General features: G+C 46.1%; 1 protein-coding gene and 2 non-coding genes across 6 annotated transcripts in view; all 3 read left to right on the top strand.

The window, feature by feature from the left end:
- Window positions 1-17,862, top strand: part of MIPEP (mitochondrial intermediate peptidase) — an 86,051-nt gene that overhangs the window by 41,337 nt on the left and 26,852 nt on the right. For all 4 annotated transcript variants that reach the window (XR_015138185.1, XR_015138186.1, XM_086329719.1 and 1 more), the window contains 2 exons: window positions 5,084-5,158; window positions 8,121-8,240. Coding sequence is in view for 2 of the 4 variants with exons in the window: in XM_086329719.1 (XP_086185845.1) it covers window positions 5,084-5,158; window positions 8,121-8,240 (195 nt within the window). In the remaining 2 variants the exon portion in view is untranslated. The remainder of the gene's footprint in view (window positions 1-5,083; window positions 5,159-8,120; window positions 8,241-17,862) is intronic.
- LOC147361663 (small nucleolar RNA U2-19) lies at window positions 10,925-11,004 on the top strand. Its single transcript, XR_015138535.1, has one exon. It is a non-coding gene; the product is annotated as a small nucleolar RNA U2-19 (small nucleolar RNA).
- LOC147361664 (small nucleolar RNA U2-30) lies at window positions 11,165-11,236 on the top strand. Its single transcript, XR_015138536.1, has one exon. It is a non-coding gene; the product is annotated as a small nucleolar RNA U2-30 (small nucleolar RNA).

The following is a 17,862-nucleotide window of genomic DNA, read 5'->3' on the forward strand; positions in this document are numbered from 1 at the left end:
AGTAAATAATAGAAATTAACATTATTTTGTGGTTTTTTTCTTATTTAATTTGTCCAGCAATGGGTGAAGTAGGTGGCACATAGTTTATCCATGCTTTGTAGAAACTGAGGTTAGGTAATTTGTCAGAGGTCACCCAGTAATACTCAAGCCAGGATGATAACATTGTGGGTGTTTTCTTTTTCCAGTTTTCCCTAGTTAAAAGTCTCTTCATGTCGTAGGAAACGGTTTGTGCTTCTTACACAGCACGTTTCACAAATCCAGGCCCTTGTGTTGTGTTACTGAGTGCAGGTACAGCACGCTTCACAAATGCAGGCCCTTGCGTTCTGTTGCTCAGAGTGCAGGTCCGGTGTTGCATTGTGGCCTGTCGAGTGTTGCGTCATCACGAGCCTGAGCCTGTTGCCTTCGTTTGTGAGTCAGCCCGAGGCTAAAACTGCCTCAGATCTGTTTCCAGGGAGTCACACCGCCTTGTAATAAATCTTCTCTTGTCATCCTCCCAGGAGAAGTGAACACGGACTGAAGGTAAAAATTATAGAGCAGTCAGAACTGGATTCCTTTTGGCAAGTTAAGTTGTTTTGAAACGTTTCTTCTTTTCAGCTTTAATGCTTCTCAGGTATGTCTAGACAAGACCATTGAACCGGAGGGCAGAGACGGGTCTGACCCCAGCCCCACTGCCACGCACAGGTGGCCTAGGTCAGTCAGCGCTCATCTGAGACTTCTCTGCTCTTTTATATAAAGTAAACAGAAAGTAAAAACTAATAGCTCCCTACTCACATCAGAAGTTCTAGTCAAATTTAGTAATATATGCAAACTGAAAACAAAGTATAATTGGAATTTTTTTTAGAAAAAATGGAAGCTAGACTCTTGCACGTCACAGTGTTCCGTGTTGACTCGCAGACTTTGTGAGAGCCACGTGGCTGCAGCTGCTGTTCCTCTGGGCCGTTGCTGATGCTGTGTAAGCATTTCTAAAGGTCCTCTCCTCGTATATCATCTCAGTTTGTCAGAAAACACCAGTGAATTCAAGTAAGAGGTGATGCCCTTTGCTCTGGGTTTGGAACTGAGACTCAGTCTCTTTGGGCCCCGGCAGTGTAGCAAAGCGGGCAACTTGAGACACTGCATCGGCTCGTTTCCTGGCCGTAGACACATGCCAAGGTCCTGGCGCGGAGCTGGGACCCGGCTGCGTGTGGAGGCTGCTGACTCTGGGCGGTGGCCCCCTCAGTGTCCGGCTGGCCGCCTGAAGGCCTGTTGCAGTTGGGAGTGCCCGTGCCTCAACACGCCTGCGTTTTTAGACCCAGCGTGTTCCCAGGGGTCGTCGGTGGTAGGAAAACAAGGGTTTGTGCAGAGGATGTCTTCACTTTGAATATTATGCAGCTTCTATCATAATATGTTTTCTAAATGCTCATAAATAAGCCAGATACTTAATCGCAATGACTTGGCTCTGTAAGAATTTGATGCCAGAACTTGTAATGTGACGGACCGGTGAGCTGTCGAGTGAGCAAAGATACCTGGCAGATTTATGAGGTTTCGTGCTTACAAGGCAGGCTCACGGGGGACCATCCAGAGGACACAAGTCAGGCCGAGTCTGCCAGCGCGCTTGCACTTCTGACAGTATTTCAGAATCTTACCCCAAAATGTGCTTTCTGAATGTAATGGGAAATCTAGTATTATTTTCATATTTCTGTTCCTGTGTGCGGGCGCAGATGGTGCAGCTCTGTTCATTCCTAGAGTGCAAGTGAGCTGCCTCTTCCCTCGTTGGGGCCCACAGGCTCTGTGCAGCTGGGATGCTGTCGTCCAGTCCTGGACACTGAAGAGGGAAGAGGGGGCCATCCCCCTGAGGTCGCCAGGCCTGCCTGTCTGGTCCCCTTTGGCAGTGTTAAGAAGACACTCGAGCTGCCTGGAGGGAGGGAGTTTCTTCCAGGTAGTCTATACTTTTCATCAGTGGAATAGCTGTTACCTCACTGAATCATTGGGCTTCCCTGATAGCTCATTGGTAAGGAATTGCTTGCAATGAGGGAGACCTGGGTTCGATCCCTGGGTTGGGAAGATCCCCTGGAGAAGGGAAAGGCTACCCGCTTCAGTATTCTGGCCTGGAGAATCCCATGGACTAGTCCATGAGGTCGCAGAGAGTCGGACACGACTGAGCGACTTTCACTTTTCACTCACTGAATCTTTAGTCATTTTTTGCAGTGGTTTTCTTTTTTTTTTTAATCCTCATCTTACAAGTGAGAAAGCAGGACACCCAGAGCCATACCTGCCGTCGGAAACAAACACGCAGCCACGGAAGACACCGGCCCCAGCGCAGCCGCCCCTGCCTCACCCCAGGCTCTGCCTTCCCACGGTGGTTCAGCTCGTGAGGTCCAGACGGTTTCATTTTGCTCACCTTCACCTGGGTTTCTCAAGGGCATCTCACACTGTAATATGCATGAAATACCTGCGATCTGGTTAAAATACAGGTTCTGACACGGGTGTGGATGTGTTTCCAAGAACCGACCCATCACTGTCTGTGATGGCTGAGTGCCCTGCGGTCACCCTTGGGCTCCGGAACGTATGTCTGAGCCAGGCATTTGGAGGAAGCTGTTACCTGAACGGAACTCGGCCCCTGTGGGCCCTGGGATCTCGGTGAACACCCCAGCCTTGGCGCTGACTGCCAGCAGGCTGCATTGACACTGTCGGAGTCACGCAGAGCCGGATCTCAGCACTATTATTTTTAAATAACAAAGGACAAAGATAATTGTCGAGGGATTCATATTGAATTATTGAAACAGATGAGGGTTGCCCTAACCCCAGCCCTCTCGTCCGCCTCTCGCCTGTTTGTGTCGCAGGTCCCACTCTGCCCTGTGTCCCTTCAGGCTGCTCCACGTGGGGGCCGTGAGCCCTGCGCTTGGTTTCCCTCCCGGAGCCCATGCGGCTCCAACTGTTTCTGGTCCACACACGGGTGGTCTGCTGGGACTCCACACACACCCTCCCCCCAACCACACACACACTTTCTGTCCCTCAGGCTGGAAGCCGCGCTTGCCCGCAGGAGTTTCCATTGTTTGTTGATGAATGAGACAACGCTGTCCTTCCTCACACACTGTTTTTTAATATGAAAATAAGACCATTAAAGCTTTGTGAATCTGGAGAAACCCAAGTACAGCAGCCGTCCCGTCCACGTGATATAAAGAAAGGGTCAAGAGACAAGAGCTTCTCGATGCTAGCCACTCGCGTGTCTGACGTCACTAAACCTCAACATCTTAAGATGCTATTTGGAGGAAACTCTTGGCTTAGGTTGGGAAAACCCAGGACCTTTCCTTGCACTGAAGTTACACTCTGAAGCTTCCCCCAGGCTTCGTCTTCACTCCTGAAAATTGCCTTTTTCGGCTGGTTTGCTGTTCTTGTGGCCAAGTGGAAAGAGAAGAGAGCAGCCTGGCTGGCTGAGCCTTCATCCCGCACTGCAGCAGTCACGGCCGTACTTGTGTTTGTTCACCTGTCCTGAGGTGTGTCCTGAGTGTCTGCTGTGGGCCAGTCCTTCCCTGGACCCTGGAGAGACACCTGTATGGATGTAGAGATGCAGTGTGCACACACATGCACACACGCAGGGCGGGGCCTGCTCCCCTGCCAGCAGACAGATCACGTTACCACTCACGGGTGGTTCGTCTCAATAGCCACAGTCAGTCACCTGCCACAAGTCTCTTACATAATTTATTTCTCTTTAGAAGGGCTTTTAATTTAATTTAGATTATAAATAGAGTTGTATAAAATGGCAGCTGTCTTCAATAAACACCAGTATTGGTGATTTTAAAGTAGACTAGTTGACCAAACTACTTCTTCAACTATTACTTGTTTATTTCTAAGAGAATATGCAATGTTCTACGATTAGGCCTAACTAAGCCCCAAGAGGAGAAGGCAATGGCACCCCACTCCGGTACTCTTGCCTGGAAAATCCCATGGACGGAGGAGCCTGGTGGGCTGCAGTCCATGGGGTCGCTAAGAGTCGGACACGACTGAGTGACTTCACTTTCACTTTTCACTTTCATGCACTGGAGAAGGAAATGGCAGCCCACTCCAGTGTTCTTGCCTGGAGACTCCCAGGGACGGGGGAGCCTGGTGGGCTGCTGTCTATGGGGTCGTACAGAGTTGGACACGACTGCAGCACCCTTTATGTTTATGTTTATGAAAGGCCCCAAGAGGATGCCCTAAATTGTGTAGGGACGTTAATTATACTGAGTTTCCAGGCCCTGCAATTTTTGCAGGTTGGAAAATTTAAAAAGATGCAGTTCATTATGTGGTCATTTGTTGGGCTGTCAGTTCGGCCCCAGTACTGGCCAGCTCCACAGGCCTGGACTTATCCCTTGGGTCTGTCATCTTTGATTCTTGTTGTCAGTCATTCAGTTCTCTTCAGTCACTCAGTCATGTCTGACTCTTTGCAACCCCGTGGACTGCAGCACGCCAGGCTTCCCTGTCCATCACCAACTCCCAGAGTTTACTCAAACTCATGTCCATTGAGTCAGTGATGCCATCCAACCATCTCATCCTCTGTGGTCCCCTTCTCCTCCTGCCTTCAGTCTTTCCCAGCATCAGGGTCTTTTCCAATGAGTCAGTTCTTCACATCAGGTGGCCAAAGTATTGGAGCTTCAGCTTCAGCATCAGTCCTTCCAATGAATATTCAGGACTGATTTTCTATAGGATAGACTGGTTGGATCTCCTTGCAGTCCAAGGGACTCTGAAGAGTCTTCTCCATATGCTCTTAAAGGTCAATGGAGCACTTGAGCGGGCTTTCATTGCTAACACAGGAACGGAAAAAGCAGTAACTTTTCCTAAGGTTTTAACTAGATTTTTAAAGATCAGTGCCAATGTCTTATTTCCCTACAATCCTATATTTTCATGTACAAATGTCTGTTTGACAGTTACGATTTTTTGAAATTCAGTGGAGCGTATTCATTCTTTATCTTGTCCACAAAAATATTTCAAAGTTGTTATTTTTAAACCATAATGAAGTTGTTTTTTTAAATTTGATGTTACTCTTAACTTCCCTGCCTCAGAAGTTCATAGTGTAATGACTTATTACGCAATTTACTCATGTGCATATATTTTTTTGTTTTTTCAGTCGCTGCCCAGAAATATGGTGTCTCGTCTTTGTGAATCTAAAAAGGTCTGTGCCGCAGCGGACATGCAGCTTCAGGTGGGTGTGTGCCTTTGTTCTGAAGTTTTCCAGGGTCATTATTCAGAATAAATGTACGACTTGAAATTCTTGCCAGTGCTACCCATTTATTATAATAATTATGCTTCCAAAAGATCTTTCATCTGAGTTCAAAGAACTTGATTGACCTTGACTCATTTGGTCCTCCAACCGTCCTTAGGAAGTGGTAGTCAAATAAGGTTATTTCCCAATTTCAGTGGAAAATCAAAGCATGGAAAAGTTATGTGACTTCTCCTGAGTGGAGAAGAACTTTTTTTTTTTTTTTTACAGGCAGACATATTTTTATTAGTAAAAGTCACAAATAGGAAAAGATTTATTGGCTGACACTGTCTGAGGTGTGTGCTTAAAAAAAAATGCCTTGATTAATACATAAATGAGAAAAGAAAACAACAAAAACTTGGTGCATTTCAGCAAACCAAGTTAGATCTCTTTGTTCACTATATCTCTTTTTACTGTGATTTATTGATTTTTGTTGGCTATACCTTGCAGCTTGTGGGATCTAGGTTCCCTGACTAGGAATTGAACCCAAGCCCATGGCTCTGAAAGTACAGAGCCCTACTGGACTGCCATAAATTCACTCACTTTGTGTTTTTCTCAAAAATGTTTGTTTTTAGATGAGAAGTTTCAAAAGTAAGAGGTGTTAGTTTTTTTATAAAATTTGAAGCCAGTGTTGCAAGTTTCCAGATAAAGACTGGAGACACCCTGTAAACCGTTTGGACGTCAGGTCTACGTGATCCCAGATGCCTTGGGTGTTTGTAATTTTTGAGATTGTTTATAGAATTCTCCCTCTTCATGAAATCTTGAGAGTTATGTGAACACAACCAAAATGCCCTTCTCTCATCGCAGGCAATATTCACTTTATAATGATCCAGTACCTACTTAAAAGTGTCGTCACTATGAATTGCTTTATAGTTGTGTCAAATTTAGTCCCTAGAAAGTAATGAATGAGCTTTGTTTTTTTGGACCTTAAAACATACATTTCAGTGAAGATGCTGTTGCTATAGACGAAACCATGGATGTACATTATTCAGTGTCTATTTGTATCATATCTATTTGGAAAAGGATTTCTGAATTATTTGAAAGGTTTACATTAGTTGGCAACAGTCTTTTGATTTACATGGGTTTGTCATGGGCATCCAACCTTTTAAAAGGCAGTGTCCTGGCCTCCTTTGCAACACTTGTTCCAGTGATTTTCTTTTAAAAGAGAAAACCAACATTTTGTACAATCTCCCATCCTCCAGAAAGAACAAGAAGAGAGAGGAAGAGGAGGGGTGCTGAGGGCTGGAGAAGGAGGAAGAGGGGAGGAAGTCCCCACCCTGAGGGCCTCTCACTGCTCTCCTGTCCCCTGTCTGTCCCTGAGCAGCGGGGACAGGCCTTGCCGACCCTGAGCAGCAGGACAGCCCAGGGAAGAGGACACGAACTGTCTCAGGGCTCTAAGCGAGTAGCTTATAGTGCTTTTTAAGTTGTGCTTTTCTTTCTGTGCATTACTTTAACAACAGCCCCTGTTTTGGGGGCCTCCGAGGTTCTTGGTCCCAGACACACAGGATCCCCTTATGGGCTCATAGCTCGGCCTTGTTTGCTTCATCAGCAAATGAGTATGAAACATATGCACACTAAATTTATTTTGCTGTTTTTATAGTTTTTAAAAAACGTCATTCCATGCTTATGTCTTTCGTTTGTGAAAGGCATAATTGAAGAAACAAAACTTTTGAACTCCAATTTGTTTGTAGATTGGGCCAGAAAAACCCACTGCAGTTGAAGTTAGAATTTAAGAATTTCAATTTCTAATGGTTTATTCTGTTGGAATATGAATGTGGATCAATAATGTGGGCCCCTCTGAGTCTCTCTGTGCATTGTTACTCTTCATAGAATATGGAATGGAAAGAGCTGTATTTAGTATATGTTTAAGTTGCCAGTTAGAGCAAAGCAATATTTATCTTAAGAAATGTCTGTGTTTTTCCAGGGAAGGTTTAAACTTGACTTTATAATTTAGAGCCATAATTCTATATCTAGATGAAGCCAGAAGTTAGAGGTCATTTAACTTTTTTCTTTTATCCAAACTGATCCTCACTGCTTTTAGGTCAACAGCTGCACATTCTCTGCAGATTCCAATTTTGAATCAGAAAGATACATATCAGAAGCATAATTGCATGACAGGATTTTTTTCCTTTGAAAATAAAACATTTTCTACTTGTTTGCTTCAGGTAAACTTCCATCAGTGTTTAATATTCAAGTTAAATGTTGCAGAGAAAAAGCACTTTAGATTTTTTGTACAAAATTCAGTTTCAGAACTTGGTAAACAAGCAGCAGTTTGGCTTTGTTCTCCTATCGGGTTTCAGTGGCCTCTGTCCTCTCCTGGCGGGAAGCGAGCCTTCCCTACTGGTCACCTCCTTAAGCCAGTGTGGCCCCGCCCGGCAGCTGTGTCCTGTGTGCCCGGACCCCGGGGTGGGGTCGGCCTGGTCCTGGCCCCAGACACTCCTGCAGCTGCTCCTCCATCCTTTGTGACAGCCGCTTCCTCCTCCCTCACCCGCCCCGCCCCGCCACCTCTCGTCACCAAAATAGGTCCTCACCCTGTCATTTCTCTCACTCAATTATATCAGGATTCCAGGAAGAAGCCAAAGAGACTTTTTCATGTTTCCAGCTATAAATATGTTTCCAAAACTATGTAGAGTTTTGCAGTCACAAATTTAATTTGCTATACTATACAAAAAGTACCTTATAGACAGGGCTCAGGATTTTTTGATATTCTTAATCGTGAGGAGGTTGAGAGCGTCCCTTTTCATCACTGATGTGGTATGACATGCAGAATACCCTCAGTCCACGACACTGATGAGCACGTGCCCCACTGCGGCCCCTGGCTGTTGTGCTGCGCACCCCTCACAGCTCGGCTGCCGCGCGGTGGATGTGCGTGGTGCCCAGACTAAACTGCGCCTGCACCCCTCAGGTCTTCTACGCCGCCCTGGACCAGATCTACCACGGGAAGCACCCGCTCCGGAGTTCGACCACAGACATCCTCAGGGACACGCAGGAGCGCTTCTACGGCCTGCCCTACGTCCCCAACACTGTGAGTCTGGTGTGTGCCCTGTGTGTGCCATTGGGCGGGCACAGGTATCGAGTGGGGGGCTGTGAACCTGAACGGCTCTACTTGGCGTGGAGGCTTCCCTCGGGGCGGGTGTCGGGAATGCCTGGTCGCTTCCGGCCCCCAGCTGTCCTTGACATGTGCTCATTGTCCTCCTGCCAGCAGCGTTCCTCTTGGGAAGGTGGGGGTGAAAAAGGCCACGGGAGTTCGTCTCTGGTTTTTTTTGTTGTTGTTATTTTTCTATGATGAGAAAACTACTGGTGTAAGATGACGGCAGTGCCTGCTCCCCAACCATTGTCACTGCAGAGAAATCCACGCTGGTGGCAGGAGTTGGAGGGGCGTGGTTCGTGCTCTGTTGCGTGGAGAGCAGGCACATCGCTCCTGTTCACTGAGGACTGGGTGCCAGACTCCGTCCAGCTGCTTGGCACACAACTCCTGACTCTCCCAGCAGCCCTGTGAATGGGATGGCTTCCCCACCTTTGGGGGCACACCTGAGGCTCATGCACGTGACCTGTCTTGTCTGAGAGCATGGGGGGGTGAGCCATGCTGCTAGGGCACAGACCCAGCCCGGCAGCCGTGTGTTCTCATCTCTCGGGTTCCTTAGGAAGCTGGGGTAGGGAGGAGTGCCCAGGGCCCTGGCATGAGACTGGCGTGTTCGTACTAGTCGGGGCCTCAGGGCAAGCAGTGGGAGCCCGACTCCTAGTGGCTTCAGCAGAATGAGTGTGTATTAAGTCCCACACTGCAAGGCGCCAGGGGTTGGTCGGCCTGGTTGCCAGTTAGCCGAGTTGAATGAGTTCCTGCATGTGGTTTTAGAAGGTTTCTCCTCCTTTTATGTCTCATCTCTTTTCTCCAGAGTTGTCTTGTCCTCAGGCAGACAGCCCTGTCCAGGTGACGTGGTGACCACCAGAAGGTCCAGCTTTGCCTTCTTAGAGAGAGAAAGCTCATTGGAAAGTGCTCTGTAAACTGGAAAATGCCAAACAAATGTGGTTTCATTTGTTGCGGGGTTGAGTGCCAGCATGTGTTGCTCTGAGAGTTTGCGTTAGTCAGGAAACTGTGACCATCCGCTAGATCATCAGGTCCTCATGCTCAAACTGGGGGGGTGGGGGGTGCTCATCTTTACCAGATAAGCAGAGTCACCGGAGGTTTCGTCTTCATGAGACTCCCATCTGCAGCATTTGATTGGCTTAGAAGCTTCATGACATGTCCGAGGCACACAGTGCTGGTCACGGTACCGTGTGTGTGTACACACATATGTATAATTTATTGTTTCAGTGTATGTGTGTGTACACACATATATAAAATTTATTGTTCCAGTGCTGTGTACTATTATGTACTTGGATAACAAAAGTTAGCACCTTTTTGGGATAAGTAATATATAAAAATTTAACCCATCTCTGTTTACCAGCAACAAACCAAAAAACTGTAAATATGGTGTTACAGCAAGAAAAAGTAGAAGGTACCTATCAAAACTGGTCTGTCTAGTTTTGATTTTTTAATATTTTTTTTATATTTATTTGATATTTACAGAAGGAAAGATTACCTCCTCTGTGAGGACAGTGCCCGATTTTTTGGGGGGGATGGTGCTGGGTCTTTGTTGCTGTGGGCTCTTCTCTGGTTGCAGTGCACAGGCTTCTCACTGCGGTGGTTTCTCTTGTGAACACGGGCTCTAGGGCGCAGGCGCGGTAGTTGTGGCTCCCGGGCTCTAGAGCGCAGGCGCGGTAGTTGTGGGGCGTGGGCTCAGCTGCTGCGTGGCACGTAGGATCTTCCCGGATCCAGGGTCGACCTGCGTCTCCTGCGCTGGCAGGTGTACTCTTCACCACCGAACCCACCAGGGACGCCCCCAAAGCACCTTGTTCAATAAGTATGTTGTGTTTAATTTCAGTGTCCTAAGTAAATGAAGGGCTGAAACATATTTACAGAAGGAAAGATCTGATATAAAAATACCGATTTTTCTCCAATCTGTACACTTAATGTAATGTCCTCACTTGTTGGCTTGACTCTAATGGGCTGACTATGATCTCCTGTGGAAGCTGATGGCTCAAGAACAGTGACAGAAGGGTGGGCTTGTCCAGTCGGGACCACTAACCAGGAAGCTGGAGGATTTAGGACCGGGTAGCAATGCTGTGGGGGTACAGGGTGCACAGAATGGTGGAGCCAAGCCCAGCACTGCAGGCAGGCTCGGTGCGTTTATGGCCTCCTGACCATCAGCCAACAGCCCTGCAGCTGTGAGGGCCGAGAAGAGACTGCTCAGTTTCAGTGGTGATGTCCCGATAAATCATCCACCGGGAAGAGATGAAACCTGGATCTGTCCCCTTCTACTAAAGTAGTTTAGTTCTACTTTAACTAAAGTAAAGTGGGTTAAAGACCCAGATATGAGGAGCGGAGGCTTAAATTTGGGAGAGAGAGTCTATCTGAGCGCTCCTTTTTGTTCCTGTTTGGACTCTGGTGTCATGCATACGGCACGGAAGACTGTGTCCACTGCATGAGGACCTGAGTCTTCTGTTCAATAAACAGGTGAAAACAAGTAAGAAGCTACAGGTTGGCATAGAGGTTTTCAGCATTGTAACTGGAAAAAGATTTTTTTGCTTTCTAAATTGTTATTGTGGTTTTAAAAAAACAGGCGACATAAAATATACCATTTGTCTCTGAGATCTGCTCTTACTGAAGTGGATCAGTGATGAAAGTAGCCAAATCTGAGCATCAGAAGACCACGCAGTGTATCTGATGCATGATCTCTGTAGTTCTGAGAAGCAAAAGAATAATTTAAAATAAGGGGTATGAAGGGATGGGTGGGTGCGTGCGTGCGTGCATGCGTGTGTGTGTGTAGGTGACTGGATAATTAAGGGGCTTATTGGTGGGTAAGTGAGAGTTGGTTGTGGGTGTGCTTGTATGAAAGGCTGATCAATTCTGAGCAATGATGAAAAGATTTTACTGCAGAACTTTATATAACTATGAAGGTTTCTACACTTGATCTGAGCTCAGAATTAAAAGAAAAAAAAATAAAAAAAAATAAAATATACCATTTGGAAAATAAATATTTTTTAAAGTGCTGTGAATGTGCAAGAGGCCAGACATGTGCTGTGCCCCCTAGAGTAACCTTGGGGTTGACGGAGGTGAGGAGCAGAGCGAGTCCAGAGCCAGCTGACTCTCACCTGTCGGGCACATACGAACCACAGGTGTTGTCTGTGCTTCTCGGTGTTCACCACTGCCTGGTGTTGACCGGGGTGTGGCCTCGTCTGTGAGGATGGTGCCCGGTGTTGACTGCGGTGTGACGTCATTTGTGAGGATGGTGCCCAGTTTGTGAGGATGGTGCCCGGTTTGTTGACTGTGGTGTGGCATCGTCTGTGAGGACGGTGCCTGGCGTTGACTGTGGTATGATGTCTGTAAAAGTGATCCGGAGGCTCAGTTCCTTTATGGACCTCAGAGAAAGCGTGGTCTCAGGTCCCATGTGCCGAGACCAGTAGAACTATAAAAAAAAGTGAATAGTGAGCCCCAAATTCAAGTAGTCTTACCCTGGTGCAAGGAGGGGTGCACCGAAGTCTTAGGGATGCTTTCTCATGAGCGTTCCTAAGAATGATCAGCAGCCATGCAGTTAGTAAACGGGTCACTCAGCAGAATATGGAAGGGCGTTCTTCATGTGCAGACCGTGTCTTGAAGTGGGAACGGGCTGTTTTGGCTGCAGCGTGTGAGGTGAAGAATGGGCTTGGGCAACCCGTAGGGAAGTTGTTTCCCCGTGGGGACCACACTGCTAGCGGGCAGAGGGAGCAGGCAGGCTGAGGACCAGCGTGGAAGGTGCCCGTAACCTGGGGGTGGACTGGGCAGACAGACCCCACTGGGCGCTGGTGCTGTGTAAGCCGGGAGGGGTGGTCCCCGTGTTGGAAGGGGCCACTTGGAGGAGGGGTGCAATGTGGGGACGGGTGCAGGGGGCCAGTTCAGGCTGAGCGGACGATGCCTGTGAGCAGATGTGGGACCTGAGGCTGCAGGCCAGGAGGCAGGGCTGGGGAGCCATGTAGGAGAGGGAGGCGCACGCCTGCACAGAGGATGCTGTGAGCGGAGAGCCTGCTGGGTGAGATGAGGAAGGTGTGGGATAGCCCACCCTGTCGGCCTGTCTTCTCATTGAAACAGCTTTTTTCAAGTACCAGCAAAAACTGAGATTTGAAATGTGTTTTCTGTTCCGTTTCTACTACTAGAGAGTAGCACCTACTCTGTTTTTAGGATTAGGTAGCTGGGAGCATTGCTTGTAGGACATCTACCATAGATTTGTGTTCTTAGTAGGTACATTCTCAGCAGACGAGTCACACAGGACCTGAGGGCTTCCTGTCCATTAGCTGCTCAAGTTCCAAGCAGATTCTTAACCTGTGTCGCTGCCATTGCGATTCTAAGTGCAAAGGAGCAGGGCCGTCGATCCACAGGTCAGGGTGGAGCACGGCCAGCTGTGAGCCAGTCTTCATCCAGTGTGCTCTCCCTGGCCCGCTCTCCTTCAGGCCGCCTGACCACACAGAGCTGGGGCCAGCGGCAGCGGGCGGTGAGTGGAGGGGGTGGGCGCACCGGGCTTGTGTGCTTGCAAGCAGTGTAGTGCTCTGGTTGGTTTTCTAGTTTCAGAAGGAAGGTCACAGACACACCCGCATGAGGAAGATGCCCCTGCTCCCATCCATGGGACTGCATTTTCATTAGAGCTTGTTTGCTGTCTTGTTCACTTGATATCACTTTTGAAGAACTTCTTTCTCCAAAATAGATATGTGAGTGTGTATAGAAATCCTTCTCCATCAGAGGGCAGACAGACTGAAAACCACAATCACAAAAAACTAACCAATCTGATCACATGGACCACAGCCTTGTCTAATTCAATGAAACTATGAGCCATGCCCTGTAGGGTCCCCCAAGATGGACGGGTCATGGTGGAGAGGTCTGACAAAACGTGGTCCACTGGAGAAGGGAATGGCAAACCACTTCAGTATTCTTGCCTTGAGAACCCCATGAACAGCATGAAAAGACAAAAAGGTGTGACACTGAAAGATGAACTCCCCAGGTCAGTAGGTGCCCAATATGCTACTGGAGATCAGTGGAGGAATAACTCCAGAAAGAATGAAGAGACGGAGCCAACGCAAAAACAGTACCCAGTTGTGGATGTGACTGGTGATGGAAGTAAAGTCCAATGCTATAAAGAGCAATATTGCATAGGAACCTGGAATGTTAGGTCCATGAATCAAGGCAAATTGGAAGTGGTCAACAGGAGATGGCAAGAGTGAACAACAGCATTTTAGGAATCAGCGAACTAAAATGGACTGGAATGGGTGAATTTAACTCAGATGACCATTATATCTACTACTGTGGGCAAGAATTCCTTAGAAGAAATGGAGTGCCATCATGGTCAACAAAAGAGTCCAAAATGCAGTACTTGGATGCAGTCTCAAAAACAACAGAATGATCTCTGTTCGTATCCAAGGCAAACCATTCAATATCACAGTAATCCAAGTCTATGCCCTGACCAGTAACACTGAAGAAGCTAAAGTTGAACGGTTCTATGAAGACCTATAAGACCTTCTAGAACTAATACCCAAAAAAGATGTTCTTTTCATTATAAGGGACTGAATGCAAAAGTAGGAAGTGAAGAAATACCTGGAATAACAGGCAGATTTGGCCTTGGAGTACAGAATGAAGCAGGGCAAAGGCTAATAGAGTTTTGCCAAGAGAAACACTGGTCATAGCAAACACCCTCTTCCAACAGCACAGAGAAGACTACACATGGACATCACCAGGTGGTCAATACTGAAATCAGATCGATTATATTGTTTGCAGCCAAAGATGGAGAAGCTCTATACAGTCAGCAAAAACAAGACCAGGAGCTGACTGTAGCTCAGATTATGAACTCCTTATTGCCAAATTCAGACTGAAATTGAAATGGTCTAGTGAAACCACTATTACTGCACAATTGCACTCATCTCACACGCTAGTAAAGTAATGCTCAAAATTCTCCAAGCCAGACTTCAGCAATATGTGAACTGTGAACTTCCTGATGTTCACGCTGGTTTTAGAAAAGGCAGAGGAACCAGAGATCAAATTGCCAATATCCGCTGGATCATGGAAAAAGCAAGAGAGTTCCAGAAAAACATCTATTTCTGCTTTATTGACTATGCCAAAGCCTTTGACTGTGTGGATCACAATAAACTGTGGAAAATTCTGAAAGAGATGGGAATACCAGACCACCTGACCTGCCTCTTGAGAAATCTGTATGCAAGTCAGGAAGCAACAGTTAGAACTGGACATGGAACAACAGACTGGTTCCAAATAGGAAAAGGAATACGTCAACGCTATATATTGTCACCCTATTTATTTAACTCATATGCAGAGTACATCATGAGAAACGCTGGACTGGAAGAAACACAAGTTTGAATCAAGATTGCCGGGAGAAATATCAATAACCTCAAATATGCAGATGACACCACCCTGATGGCAGAAAGTGAAGAGGAACTAAAAAGCCTCTTGATGAAAGTGAAAGTGGAGAGTGAAAAAGTTGGCTTAAAGCTCAACATTCAGAAAACGAAGATCATGGCATCCGGTTCTATCACTTCATGGGAAATAGATGGGGAAGCAGTGGAAACAGTGTCAGACTTTATTTTTTTGGGTTCCAAAATCACTGCAGATGGTGACTGCAGCCATGAAATTATAAGACGCTTACTCCTTGGAAGGAAAATTATGACCAACCTAGACAGCATATTCAAAAGCAGAGACATTACTTTGCCAACAAAGGTTCGTCTAGTCAAGGCTATGGTTTTTCCTGTGGTCATGTATGGATGTGAGAGTTGGACTGTGAAGAAGGCTGAGCGCCGAAGAATTGATGCTTTTGAACTGTGGTGTTGGAGAAGACTCTTGAGAGTCCCTGGACTGCAAGGAGATCCAACCAGTCCATTCTGAAGGAGATCAGCCCTGGGATTTCTTTGAAAGGAATGATGCTAAAGCTGAAACTCCAGTACTTTGGCCACCTCATGCGAAGAGTTGACTCATTGGAAAAGACTCTGATGCTGGGAGGGATTGGGGGTAGGAGGAGAAGGGCACCATAGAGGATGAGATGGCTGGATGGCATCACTGACTCGATGGACATGAGTCTAAGTGAACTCCGGGAGTTGGTGATGGACAGGGAGGCCTGGTGTGCTGCGATTCATGGGGTCACAAAGAGTTGGACACGACTGAGTGACTGAACTGAATGAGTGAAACCACTAGACCATTCAGGTATGACCTAAATCAAATCCCTTATGATTATACAGTGAAAGTGAGAAATCGATTCAAGGGATTAGATCTGATAGAGTGCCTAAAGAACTGTGGACGGAGGTTCGTGACATTGTACAGAAGGCAGTGATCAAGACTATCCCCAAGGAAAAAAAAAGCAAAAAGGCAAAATGGTTGTCTGGGGAGGCCTTACAAATAGCTGTGAAAACAAGAGAATGGAAAGGCAAAGGAGAAAAGGAAAGATCTACCCATTTGAATTCAGAGTTCCAAAGAATAGCAAGGAGAGATAAGAAAGCCTTCCTCCGTGATCAGTGCAAAGAAATAGAGGAAAACAATAGAATGGGAAAGACTAGAGATCACTTTAAGAAAATTAGAGATACCATGGGAACCTTTCATGCAAAGATGGGCTCAATAAAGGACATAAATGGTATGGACCTAACAGAAGCAGAAGATATTAGAAAGAGGTGGCAAGAATACACAGAAGAACTATACAAAAAAGATCTTCACGACCAAGATAATCATGATGGTGTGATCCCTCACCTGGAGCCATACATCCTGGAATGTGAAGTCAGGTGGGCCTTAGGAAGCATCACTATGAACAGAGCTAGTGGACGTGATGGAATTCCAGTGGAGCTATTTCAAATCCTAAAAGATGATGCTGTGAAAGTGCTGTATTCAATATTTCAGCAAATTTGGAAAACTCAGCAGTGGCCACAGGACTGGAAAAGGTCAGTTTTCATTCCAATCCCAAAGAAAGGCAATGCCAAAGAATGCTCAAACTTCCACACAATTGCACTCATCTCACACGCTAACAAATTAATGCTCAAAATTCTCCAAGCCAGGCTTCAGCAGTACATGAACTGTGAAATTCCAGATGTTCAAGCTGTATTTAGAAAAGGTAGAGAAACCAGAGATCAAATTGCCAACATCTGTTGGATCATAGAAAAAGCAAGAGAGTTCCAGAAAAACATCTACTTCTGTTTTATTGGTCATACCAAAGCCTTTGACTGTGTGGATCACAATAAACTGTGGAAAATTCTTAAAGAGATGGGAATACCAGACCACCTGACCTGCCTCTTGAGAAACCTGTATGCAGGTCAAGAAGCAACAGTTAGAACTGGACATGGAACAACAGACTGGTTCCAAATCAGGAAAGGAGTATAAGGCTATATATTGTCACCGTGCTTATTTAACTTATATGCAGAGTACATCATGAGAAATACTGGACTGGATGAAGCATGAGCTGGAATCAAGATTGGCGGGAGAAATATCAATAACCTCAGATATGCAGATGACACCACACTTATGGCAGAAAGGGAGGAAGAACTAAAGAGCCTCTTGATGAAAGTGAAAGAAGAGTTTATTAAAGAGTTGGCTTAAAACTCAACATTCAGAAAACTAAGATCATGGCATCTGGTCCCATCACTTCGTGGCAAATAGTTGGGGAAACAGTGTAAACAGAGAGAGTTTATTTTGGGGCAGGGCTCCAAAATCACTGCAGATGATGACTGCAGCCATGAAATTAAAAGATGCTTGCTCCTTGGAAGAAAGGTTATGACCAAGCTTGACAGCGTATTAAAAACCAGAGACATTACTTTGCCAACAAAGTCCGTCTAGTCAAAGCTATAGCTTTTCCAGTAGTCATGTATGGATGTGAGAGTTGAACTATAAAAAAAGCTGAGTGCCGAAGAATTGATGCTTTTGAACTGTGATGTTGGAGAAGACTCTTGAGAGTCCCTTGGACTGCAAGGAGATCCAACCAGTCCATCCTAAAGGAAATCAGTCCTGAATAGTCATTGGAAGGACTGATGTTGAAGCTGAAATTCCCAATACTTTGTCCACCTGATGCAAAGAACTGACTTGTTGGAAAGACCCTGATGCTGGGAAAGATTGAAGACAAGAGGAGAAGGGGACGTCAGAGGATGCGATGGTTGGATGGCATCACCACCTAGAGGGACGTGAGTTTGAGTAAACTCCAGGAGTTGTTGATGGACAGAGAGTCCTGCTGTGTCGCATTCCATGGAGTTGCGACGAGTCAGAAGTGACTGAGTGACTGATCTGAACTGAACTGAAGTATAGAAATCCATATAGATATGTGACATTTGTGCATTCAAGCAGATGAAGAATTAGGTTTTTATAGCTCTACTTTTGAATATATCTTTCAGAGGTTTTCATCAGAGATAACACAAGTTTAGTTCACTTTGTATAAAATTGTATCATAGCTTACTGACTTTATGTGGTGTCCAGCATTGATGGTTTTATTTGAAAAGGTCTAATTTTAAATTAACTGATAAAACACTAAGATAAGGAAATGTGTCTATTAAATGATTTCTACCATCTAAATTAAAATGGCAGGTATTTCCCGATCTGTTATTTTTAA

Source organism: Bos grunniens, chromosome 12, assembly GCF_055505025.1.
Source record: "Bos grunniens cultivar Pamir isolate PY7600 chromosome 12, Bosgru_T2T1.0, whole genome shotgun sequence".
Taxonomy (NCBI): Eukaryota; Metazoa; Chordata; class Mammalia; order Artiodactyla; family Bovidae; genus Bos; species Bos grunniens.